This window comes from Scomber scombrus, chromosome 18 (genome assembly GCF_963691925.1).
Source record: "Scomber scombrus chromosome 18, fScoSco1.1, whole genome shotgun sequence".
NCBI lineage: Eukaryota > Metazoa > Chordata > Actinopteri > Scombriformes > Scombridae > Scomber > Scomber scombrus.
This window is the reverse complement of record NC_084987.1, coordinates 7585097-7597151: the sequence shown is the minus strand read 5'-3', so window position 1 is coordinate 7597151 and position 12055 is coordinate 7585097. Positions and strand designations below refer to the sequence as shown.

The 12055-nt window shown below is 42.0% G+C and overlaps 1 protein-coding gene across 7 annotated transcripts in view; it reads left to right on the top strand.

The window, feature by feature from the left end:
- The window catches only part of arhgap23a (Rho GTPase activating protein 23a), a 69548-nt gene extending 58207 nt beyond the window's left edge, over positions 1–11341 (top strand). For all 7 annotated transcript variants that reach the window (XM_062438228.1, XM_062438226.1, XM_062438231.1 and 4 more), the window contains 13 exons: positions 72–380; positions 474–535; positions 649–767; positions 1242–1360; positions 1472–1624; positions 1735–1813; positions 1917–1990; positions 2157–2246; positions 2369–2494; positions 2602–2643; positions 3526–3619; positions 7078–7109; positions 7192–11341. In XM_062438228.1, the coding sequence (XP_062294212.1) occupies positions 72–380; positions 474–535; positions 649–767; positions 1242–1360; positions 1472–1624; positions 1735–1813; positions 1917–1990; positions 2157–2246; positions 2369–2494; positions 2602–2643; positions 3526–3619; positions 7078–7109; positions 7192–8637 (2745 nt within the window). In that variant the 3' untranslated portion in view covers positions 8638–11341. The remainder of the gene's footprint in view (positions 1–71; positions 381–473; positions 536–648; positions 768–1241; positions 1361–1471; positions 1625–1734; positions 1814–1916; positions 1991–2156; positions 2247–2368; positions 2495–2601; positions 2644–3525; positions 3620–7077; positions 7110–7191) is intronic.
- The last annotated feature ends 714 nt before the right edge of the window (positions 11342–12055 follow it).

Genomic DNA, 12055 nt, shown 5'->3' with positions numbered 1-12055 from the left:
GGAATGACTGAAGGTAGAAAAGTGTTCAAATAGAGCAAACACTCACATTGCATCTTGTCTTTCCCTCACAGAAGGTGGGCAGCGGCATGCGTCCCTGGAAACGAGTCTTTTCAGTGCTTCGCTCCCATTCGCTGTTCCTCTACAAGGACAAGAGGGAGGCGGTGCTTCGAGGGGCCACCATTGGAGGGGGGGCTGAGGACGAGCAGCCGATCAGCATCCGGGGCTGTCTGGTGGACATTGCGTACAGTGAGACCAAGCGCAAGCACGCCCTGCGGCTGACCACCCAGGACTTCTGCGAGTACCTGCTGCAGGCGGAGGACCGGGAGGACATGCTGGACTGGATCAAAGTCATCAGGGAGAACACCAAGACGGACAACGAGGTAAGAGGACACATCTTTACCTGTTAGATTTTAACCCCTGTAATGTGTTTATACTAGAAAAAGGAAAGCTCACAGAATTTTTGTTTGCTACAGGAGCTTGGCTTTTCCAGACAGGCGCTCATCAATAAAAAGCTGAATGATTACAGGAAACAAAGGTGAGCAGCCTGATAATAGATTCCACTGCTGTTACCATTCTCTGCACTATCCTGTCTTGTTGTCATGGCTGGGAATTTGAATTGAACGTGTGTCTCTCTGTCTCCCCCTGCAGTCCAACAAGTAGTAAACCCGACTCGTCTCCCAGGCTGCCCCGTATGAAGCCTCCCTTCCTGCTCAACAAAACAGAGAACGCTGCTGGGGCGCCTCGCTCCCCCAAATCAGACGGCAAAGGTCAGTGGATGAAAAATCAACAGTGCTGGTAGTATGTGCTGCATATCAAGGAGCCAGTACTCAGACAAAAGTCCTTATTTAATAATTTACTTTAATGTAGAATAAATAATTCTATCAAACCTCCAGAATTGCTAAATAATTGATCTCTTTTCTTTGAAAGTTGGTTTAACTTTACGACTTAACCAAACAGCATTAAATTAAAGTAGTGAAATTGGCTTCTAGCTGGAGGAAGAATATTTTTCATCATTTTCTTGCAAGAGAAACAAAGGAGATCGCTATGGTAGTGCAGGTTAGGATGATTTATCTTCAGTTTCATATTTAGAGGCAGTAATAGCCAGACTATTCTTCAAATTTAAAGACTTATGTGTTACTTTGTGGATAAGTAATAATCCTGTCAGGCTTAATGCAAATAATGACACAGGTAAGTCTCCCTTTTTTGCTGTTTGTCTAAAGTATTGTTCCATCATTCCGTAGATGAGAGCAGCCCTCCAAAGTCTCCGTGGGGAATTAACATAATGAAGAAGGCAAAGAAATCCGGGCCTAAAGCTTTCGGTGTGAGGTTGGAGGAATGTCAACCGGGTGTTAATAACAAGGTCAGCCTCAATATCTCCATCTGAGTGCAATGAAGCCAAAACAATAATGATTATTGTTTTTCTGATTTTAATGTTTCTGTCTGTGATCTCTCCCCCCGTCTGCCGTCTCAGTTCATCCCGCTGATCGTGGAGATCTGCTGTGGTTTGGTGGAGGAGATGGGTCTGGAGTACACGGGAATCTACCGGGTTCCCGGGAACAACGCCATGGTGTCCATGCTTCAGGACCAGCTCAACAAGGGCGTCGACATCAACCCTGCAGAGGAGGTGAGGATCAAACGATACACCCTGGACACTTTCAAAACCACCCTAAACTATAATAACGCAGCATCAGAGGTCGAAATATTCTAATCTCTTTTCTTCTTTGCCATCAACAGAAGTGGCAGGACCTCAACGTCGTTAGCAGCTTACTCAAATCCTTCTTCCGCAAACTTCCTGAGCCGCTTTTTACCAACGGTGAGTCCAAACGTGTTGCGACAAGCCACATACTTTACTGCCTCGCACTGCGTTGGAATAAAATCCTAATCTTACGTGTATTTTAATATTCAAATCTTTATAGACAAATACAATGACTTCATTGACGCCAATCGGATGGAGAGTGCATCAGACAGACTAAAGACCATGAAGAAACTGGTACGCATTTGTTTAATTATGAATTAATTTGAACCGGATTTAATCACGTGACTGACGTGTGTGTGTGTTTGTGTGTTTTACAGAGGTGTGACAGGTACAACAGGTTTATCAGTATTGTCATTCCTCTCTCTCTCTCTCTCTCTCTCTCTCTCCCTCTCTCTCACAGATTCGAGACCTTCCAGATTATTACTACCACACTCTGAAGTTCTTGGTTTGTCATCTGAAGACCGTAGCAGATAGCTCAGATAAAAACAAGGTGTGTGAAAAGAATTGCGTTATTCGAAGTGCAATCATGTGTCACAATCATCAATAACTGGGATGTTATCGGGATTCACTGAGGGCTTTTTAAAAAATGTGTTTACTTGGTGTGTTTTCTAGATGGAGCCTCGTAACCTTGCCTTGGTGTTCGGGCCGACCCTGGTTCGGACATCCGAGGACAACATGAAAGACATGGTCACACACATGCCCGACCGATACAAGATAGTAGAAACGCTCATCCAGCATGTGAGAGACACACACACACACATACACACACATACTTTATATATATATAATACAACAATACTCAGATTTTCATGCTAAACATTTATTTCTCTCTCTCTTTCTTCTAGTACATTTGGTTTTTCAACGAAGAGCCAGACAAAGATGAAAAGGTATTTCTCCCATATGATTGTAAAAGCATCATTATTTATTTAGACTTGTACAACAGAAACAGTGATATACAGTAGCTCTGAAGACTGCATGGGAACGTACAAAATTACAGCTCTGATAAGAGAATCTTTTCAAGCTGGTGTGAAATCACTTTGTATAACATCTCTGTTACAACTAGTTGATATTTTCTGACACAAAAAAAATCTGCTTTCGAGGAGATTGTTTTATCTGTTTTTGAGATACAAGTAAACCAAGAACAAACCAAAGCTGTGCTGCTCTCTATTGGTATTGCTTGTGTAATTGTATAATTTTCTAAACTCTAATGTTTCAAATGGACTTTATGCTAAGTGAAATCATTCCTCCCAAATAGCTGAAATGTTTGTGTTTAAGAAAGATAAGAGTGGAATCTGGCTGAATCTGAGATGAAATAACATGTTTTTGTAGAGTTAATAAAAAATATTAATGTGATGAATAAACATCACTTAAAGTTTAACTATCATTCCCTCATGACTATGATTCAGCTATACAATGTATTCATCGTTTATGATCTTTCTTTTTATCAAACAATGGAGTGATTATGCTATTTTAAAAGAACAATAAGTCACTGATTTGATCACACTTGGCCAGAAGTCATATCTGAAAATAAATTAGATTAAAGACAAAAACTCCTATGTTGTGTGTTTCTATGCAAGATGATATGCTTTTGATAACTTATGTAATGTGATTCATCAATAAAAAGCTCCCTCTTTCATTCCTAGAAATTTAGGCGAACTAATAACTGTTAAGGAAAACACACTGCTTAGTGACAGATACCTAAAATCACTGTAAATCCCACCCTTTTGTTGTGTAATTGAATGTTTTGTGTCCTTTGTCTGTCCATCTAGACGCCGGTGGACACAGAGGATGTGCAGCCCGCCCCTAACATCGATCACTTGCTGTCCAACATCGGCAGGACCGCTCTGCTCGGGGAGGCCTCAGGTGAGCACGCTGCTTACTGCTGACTTTCTTCCCACCAGTAGCATTCGTATAGCTATAATTCTCAACTTAGAGCTAATGCTGCGTTCTGCTCAAAGGTGGAAGCAGGAAATTCTCCACTATTGGGTCATAAATTAAAAATGATGTGTTCCAGTGAACTCAGAAGAAAACTCCCGCTGTCAGACCAGATTTATGTTAAAGCTTTAAAATAACAATTCTTCAGCTGCGATCAATACAGTTTATCTTATTTATAGTATTTTTAATTGAGTCTCAAGAAAAAGACACTAAATTAAACAAGTATGTTCATTAATTTTGTTTCAATGAAAGACTTTTTTATTGTCTACATTACTCTATGTTACTAAATGACTTAAGTTGGCGCTTTTAAATAACATGTTTAAATGAATTATCTAATGTTGACTGTCTGCTGCCATGTTGGCATAACGTCAGATAACTTCAGACTCCTCGCTTGCTTGAATTACGTCCCTGGAAGTTTGTCCCCGTTTAAAGCCAGAATTCCCTACTTTCCGCCAGATCTGGAACGCAGCATAAGAAATGAAGTCTTACATCCGTTAGCACTTGGAGTGTTTCTGTGTTTGATAGCGTGCCGATACTTCTCTCCTCTTTGCTGACCTCTTTTTTTCCCTCCACGTTGCTCATCTTTCACTTTCTCTGTACGTTTCTGCATTTCCTTCTCTCAGCTGAGCCTGTGGAGCAGCCACTGCGGTAGGATGGGAACTCCCCTGGCAATATGTGTGTGTGTGAGCGTGAGTGTGTGTGTGCGCACAATCAAGTAAAGCAGATCACATTGTGAAAGTGAAATAATGGGAATGTGTATGTGTGTGTGAGGGAGTGGTAGTGGTGGTGATGGTTTATGTCTCCATGGTCTTCATTACCCCCCCCCCTCAAAGTCAGCGTGTCCCTCTCAGTGTCAGACTGAGGTTTCTGTAAGAGCGTGTCCCAGTCTGACTAATAAATTAACGGACGACTGGATGCTCTCTGCCTGTCAGAGCTGCTGTATCTGACACTGTGGTCTATCACTGAGAGACAACTCCAGTTCCACCCATCCTTTGGGCAATTTCAGTCAAGTGCAGTTCAATCATCGGGAATCCACCCCAACTGTTAGCCTCTAGGTGGCGTCATTTCTGATGTGCCTCAAATTGCATCAACAGTCAATTTCTGTCAAGATTTTGTGTGTGACTTCTCCTCAGTGACCTGAAATCCCTCCTTCCTCCTTTTGTTTCCCAAAATACAGCTTAGGTCAGCAGAGTGCTAATAATAAAAGTAAAATCATTCACAGTTCCTCGTAAATGTGAACTAGGAAGATTTGAACAATGGCTGTTATGTTACTTACTTGTCTAAAAGTGTTGAAATATGTTCATAATGTTCTGACAATATTGTATGTAGAATATTATTGATAAAGTTGTACTTTAGAGGAATGTATTTTCATATAGAAGTTAATAAATGAACAAACTAAGGAACTATCTAAACATAAAAGAACAGCTGATGTACTTCCCATCAAATACTTTGACCTGTCAGGACTTTGAACTTTATACAGAAGTTTCCACACTGCTCTCGTTACTAAAAATGGTGTCAACTTAGTGCGAAGGACAGCAATAATGGCTTTGTTTATTTGCAGTTAATGTGTGGAGTATATTTTTACATTCATCAAGAAATTGTTTAGTCTATAAAATGTCAGATAAAAGTGAAAAATTCCTGTCAGAGTTTCTAAGCTCTCATGTGACATCTTCAAATTACTTAAAAGAAACAAAATATATTCAGTTTGCAGTATTGTGAAACAGAGAAAAGCAGAAAATCCTCATAGTGGAGAAACCAGAGAAGCTAAACCTGACTCAAACAGTTAATAATGTATTTAAATACTCGCCAATAACTCTTTTTTTAAATTTACTAAATTACTATTTGTTAAATCAACTTATCATTTAAGCAATAGTAGTGTATAGTTCTGTTTGTGGAGTCCACTGATGGGTCACAGTTTGGTGCGACACTGGTAAAGTACTGATTTCTTTCAGGTTTTGCTACCATGACAGGAAGTGTAATAATAGTTGTGTCACAGGTGCCTGAGCTAAGCTGCATTTTGGGAAAGCTTGATTTAAAAAAAAAAATTAAGCATGTTGTATGCATGATCTAATGATAAAGTGGGTAAGTTTGGGTCACTGGAGCCACCGTATGTAAGAAGAACACACAATAAATCGGCTTGAAATTTACAGATGATGTCGGCATTTCAGAAACGACTCCATCTACAAAAGAGGCAGCTTTCCTCTGATGCCCCCTTATTCCTCAAGAGAGTTGGATATATATGAAATATGTATGGGAACGACCAAAACAGAGCCTTTATCCTGCATCAGTGTGTGTATGTCTGTTTGTGTTTGTGAGGGATCGCTCCTTTTCACACCCTCGACTCAACATTATTTCTGCCTTCACGTCTCCTAAAGCTTCGCTCACCGATTGATGTCATCAGTGTTTTTTCGGTGATGTCATTGACGTGTGCCGTGTTTTCCTAATGCAGTTTTCCTCCAACACCCTGCTTCCCAATCATTGTTTCTCCTTCACATTCACTCAAGTGTGTAAATCAGTGTTTGTTGTTCTTGGGGTCTGTTAAGGTCAGAGGGCACAGAGGAGCACAAATTTAGGAGAGGGATTTGACTTTTAACCCTGACATACTGTTCATATTCTGACCCGTCACAGAATTTCCTCACAATAGGTCAAAATAACAAACTTCTGAACCACAAATCATTCATAGATACCTCATCAGTCACAGATAAGTATGGGATTAATCCTTAATGAAGCTTTCAGAGAGCAGAAAGAGGTTTTATTGTTTGTTTTTTATGAGAAAAAACTATATAAAAAACACTACATAATGGTCCAATGTTTCATAAAATAGTGGAAACTATTTAAACAAAATGATATTAAATGTGAGGAATGGACATTTTAGACATTTTGGATAAATGTGTTTTGAATATATTTCCTCCTTTTTATGTTAAGTACATAAAATTTCAGGCTAAAGGAAAAAACATGTTTTACTGATCTCAGATGTAAAAATTGGTAAAATTTGACCCTGAACAGTATGTAGGGGTTAATTAATATTTTAAATCTGGAAGAGGAACTGCTGCAGCACCGCTCCCTATGGATTTAAACTTTAAAGCATGTTGAAATTTTAGCAACAACTCAATTTGTGATGTCACAGCAGGTGTTTTCACTTTTACAGCTGCTGGAAAACACCACTGTGATATCATTTATTAAAGTTTCAGTCCCTGCAGAGTGATGCAGCTGCAGTTTTCTGTACAATGGGGTTTTTTTGTGGCTTTGTCCTTTTTAAAAACAAATTTAAAAAATGATGATGACCACAACGACTGTCTCTGTGTCCTCCACCATGACTGTTCACTGCTCTTTCCTGGCCCTTTGTTATCTCCAGTGGATCTGATTTTCATTCTCTTTTTCCTCAGACTCAACCAACAGTGACTCAGCCAAATCAAAGGTAACATCTTTACACGCACAAGATTACTCAGGTCGTTCACACAGTACACAACAATAAACAGTAAGGTTTCTTTCTTTTTCAGGGGTCATGGGGGTCAAAGAAAGACCTCACAGCGAAGGACTTCCTGACTCTGTCCATCATGTCAGCTGTAACGGGCCGCAAACGCAGGAAGCGCCATAACGGTCGCCGTGTGGGCAGCAGCACCGACGACGACTCAGAGCACGAGCCAATCAAAGCCGGACATCTAGGGGCGGAGGAGGAAGAGGAGGCAGAGTCACCTGTTGGTGACACTGCTCCTCGAGCAGAGGGAGAGGAGGATGACGATGAAGAGGAGGAAGAGGAAGAGGAGGAAGAAGATGAGGAAGTTGTAGAAAGCCGAGTGAAAGAGGAGGTAGAAGAAGAGGTGGTGGAGGTTATTCCCAGTCGACCATGCTGTAAAGAGGAAGAGGAGGCAGGAGGAAGGCAGGCAGCCATGCTGCTGCAAGAGGAGGAGGCGCGGGCGGAGGTGAAGGGGCCGCAGTGGCGAGCTCCAGATGATGCACGCTCTATCGTTTCTGGTTACTCTACCCTCTCCACGTTGGGGAGGAGCCTGGGGTCAGAGGGGAGGGGGGACGATGCTGATGACGAGCACAGCGAGCTGGTGAGCGAGACGGACAATGAGAGCGGCTTCGCCTCACGCTCCCTCACTCAGGAGAGACCCGACAAACAACCACCGACACCTGTGAACACACAACAACAACCGCCAGCAACCCCACGCAGCTTTCTTTACACACACTACAAACCCCACGTTCTCTCACCCACAAACATTCTCGCCCCGCCCACACCCCTCACACACACACCGGACTCTGCGGAGAGGAGTGAAGGAGGGGCGCGATCCACCACGCCCTCGTCATCCTCCTTCTCCTCCTCCTCCACTACTCACAAACTGCATTCGCGGCCTTCCTTTAACTCCCATAAGCTGATCCAGTGTGACACTCTGGCCAGAAAGAAGCTGAAGGGGGAGAAGGCCAAGGCTCGCTCCCTGGACCTGTTGGAGTTGTCCGAGGCCGTGGCACAGGGCGACAGGGCCGGGCCAGAGGGTGCGCCCAGAGTGAGGAGGGACACCTCCAGAACCAACCCCTCCTCAGGCAGCAGCCAGGAGAGCCTTCGTCTGTCCCGGCCCAAGCCAGCCCTGCCTCCCAGCGAGGCCGCCTCCTTCACTCCGACCGGCCCGGGCAGCAAGTCTCTGGCAGAGCAGGTTCGCGCTCGACTGCTGGGCTCGGCCGACGACCTGCGCAGCGTGGGACTGCGAAAACCGCTGTCGCCCGAGACGCGGAGGAAGAGACGAGCCTGGCGCAGACACACCGTGGTGGCCTCCCCGACTGAGGTGTGCGAAAAAAGACCCCCAATGACTGTCACTGAGTTCCCCCTGTCTCCCATCACTCAAAATCAGGTCAAAACACCAGGGCTGCCTCGGGATGCAGACGGGCACGAACAAGGACCGGCTACCCATCAAGCACCCACCTCAAGATTTCACCAGTACCTGTGAGCCCTGCCAGCTGACCCCACCATTCAATCCAAAAGCTGACACTGAAGGGGGTCCAAGCCAAGCTGCTGACTCCCTGCAGGTCAGTAGACTGGCAGCAGTGTGAACACGGTTGTGGTTCGTTGCTTTAAGAGCAGCCACCCTTTTTGTTTTTGATAAGCTCCATTTGCATGGCAAGGGGCATTCCAGTGTTGCCAAAGCTTCTTTTTTTTTTCCTATATGTGTGCTTTTTTAGGAATAATACAGAAACAGGACAGAGACACACACAGACCTCATCACATTCGATGTTACAGCCAAGAAAATTCTCATTTGAGTAATAATCGAGCATCCTTCCTTCCCGTATTCGCTTCCCTCCTGCGTGGCTCACAGACCACATAAATTAAAGGGTTTATTTATCCCTTCAAGTGACCAGAGAAAGATGCAGAACAAACGCAAACCTTCCTCTGGTTCTTGAGAGAATGGTGCTTCTTATCAGTGGGGTCAAGTGGGGTTTAAAATGAGCTATTAAAGAGTATCTCCAAAATCTACTTCGGTGAGCCAGAAGAGGGAATACACACACACACACATAGTTTATAAAAAGTAATAGGTCAGGGTGAAACCATTTCAAGAAAGGTCTCAGATGATTTTTCATATCAGTCTTCCTAATTTGTTACTCTTCTGACCACAGACACTGTAATACTCTCAATTTATACTACAAAAAAACAATAAATGCAGTCGGTTACAAACACACAGAAAAACACAGTTGTCTCTCTCTAGTTGTTAATAATGTTCATGTGTGTTTGCGCAACAATATTCGTGGTCATGTCTGAGTGTGCAGGTGTTTGTGTTGAACAATTTTGTAACATTTGTACAAAGCCTTGTTAAGTTAACCTTGTAAATATAAATATTATGTTATCATATTTGTTTTTACTTTTTTAGTTCTTTTTTATGGTTTACAAAAGTGCGTACAAGTGCACAGTCATTTCTTTCAAGATGTTACTTGAAATGTTTCCCTTAATATATTCTTTTTTTTGTTTTATATTCAATATATATATTATATATATTTTGTATTAAAGTCAAAAAGTACTTTTATTGTAAATTCACCTCTTGGGTGTACCTGTTCAAAGGAGACAAGATAAACATGACTAAACCTGTTCCTTATTTCCTCATAGATGGCCTTTCTCTTATTCTCAGCACTGTGCAGAAAAACCTTTTATCTTACATGAGATACGGTGTTAATAAAACACTTAGAAAATAAGTTTATCTAGTGACGATACTTCCAACAATGTTGCATCAACATGTACAATCTAGTAATTACATGTAGTAGGATGAGAAATGTCATCTGGCAGTTTTATTACATTATATTGGAAAGTTTGCAGGCAGCTCAGCGCCACACTGTGTGATGGCTGACCTCATTTGTTTTGTTATTCATGTCTGGGATTACTGAGCGTTGCCTCCACAATTCAGCTCATATTGACTAGCGCAAGACAAAGTATGTTCCTTCTTGTACACGAGAATGAGAAAAGGCCTTACGACGGACTGTTTAAATATGGTGCAGTGCATACAAACAACTACACTCTCACTTCTGTCAGCTGTGACGTACGTGTTTTCATCCTGTCGCCTCTGAGGGCTTCATCCGTCGGCAGATGAATCCTCTGAGATTTATTACCTTGGGGTTAACATGACGAGGAGTTTTCCATAAGGTCAGGCTCCAATAAATCCTCCCCATCACTGGGGAAATGGTACATTAGATGAAATGAACACACAATGCCCGCTAACATTATTCTGTTGTTATCGTCTCTCGTCTTAACCGTGGAACCAATTTGCCATCAGAAAATCACACAAACAGGAGGTCCAAAGTTATGAGAGGCTTTCTACATCTGACCAAATAACCCAGTGGAAAAATAATAATAATAATAATAATAAATGATAAGTTGTCTTGTCTTACCTCAAGATTTTTTCTACAAGTGCCTGATTTCTGGAATGTGTTTTTGTTCTGCAGTGCCAAGGTCGGTTCTTCTTCTCTTTCCGTTTCCTTTCGTTGTTTTTGGGTCACCTCCCTCCTCTCCTGTGGTTGATGGTATAACTTTAGGCACTGACCCAAAGATGTGTACATTAAATACAAGCGGCCTATCTGAGAGGCTGTGAAATATTGAAAAAAAAGAAAGAAAAGAAAGCACAGTTCAAAGCCAAGGACATGTCTATGCACTCTCTTTTTATGCCTTTAACACAGGCATTAACAGCAATTACGGATGCTGCTCAGAGGGAGGAGGCATGGTATTCTCTCAGCTGCTTTTCTAAACAAACTGAGGTCATCTCTCTTTGCCTAGTGATCCACAGTGTGTGAATATGGTACACCTAACAAGCCCTACTCTTAAAAAACTGCATTAGGTTATACCAGACAACATTCAACTTCCTGCGATGAACAAAAATGACCATGACTTCATCAGAAGGGAGCAAAAACTCAAACAAGTCAGTCGGTGTGTGTTGTCTGAAATGTGATTTACCTGATGTCTCATTGTTGTATTTTAAAAACCTTTTTTTGTACATACTATCTTTAATATGTAACATATTGTATTGTGTACATTTGGAATTGCTTTTGAGTATAACTAATATGAAAATGACTGGACTTAAAAAGGTTGTCCGCTTGAAACCATTTCCCTCATGGCTGTGTGCTTTAAAGCAAGGTTATATGATGTAAATAAACAGAACTATGTTTAAAAAAAAATCTTGTTTACGTGCCTGTTTGTTTATGAGATTATTGTGTCATTTTTTTTGCAAGATGCACATTTAAAGCAGAGGATGTGGCTCATGATGAATGATGCCCTCTAGAGGCTGCAGACGAGTAAAGTCTCCCCAGCAGGCCCTGTGGCACTGATTGCCTCTGTAGAACTTCACCTCAACTATTAACCTTCTTTTATATGAACAGCACAAGATTCATGCATGCTGTAAAAAATTAACTGCAACACTGAAAACTTGCTGAAACTCATAATCCACCCATCAACATATATATATTTATATAGATATATAAAGCTTTAAACACCCTTCGCAGATTTCATGGCGTCAAACATGCCCAGCTCATCTATTATGAACACAGTTTAGCTCCTAAAGTGACCATAAATCCAATTAGCATTTCTTCTTGCATCATTTTCTAGCCTCCGCTTAATAGATTTAACTCCAGAGTGGGTTAACCTTCATAGGGCGCATCTCAATCACGCCCCACCCCCCCTCCACCATCTTCCCCCCTTCTGCTGGGGCTACAGTCTGTGTATTCTTCCTATTCAGAGCCCGCTGATGTCGTCTTGCCCAATTCAGGATCCTCACAAGAAAAGCTTTGTGATTATCAGAGTAGCTGACAACAACAAAAAAAAGCCACATACAGTAGTTTCACGCTGCAGATCTGCATGCTTCCTGTTTTACAAAACGCTTCACAACACATCAG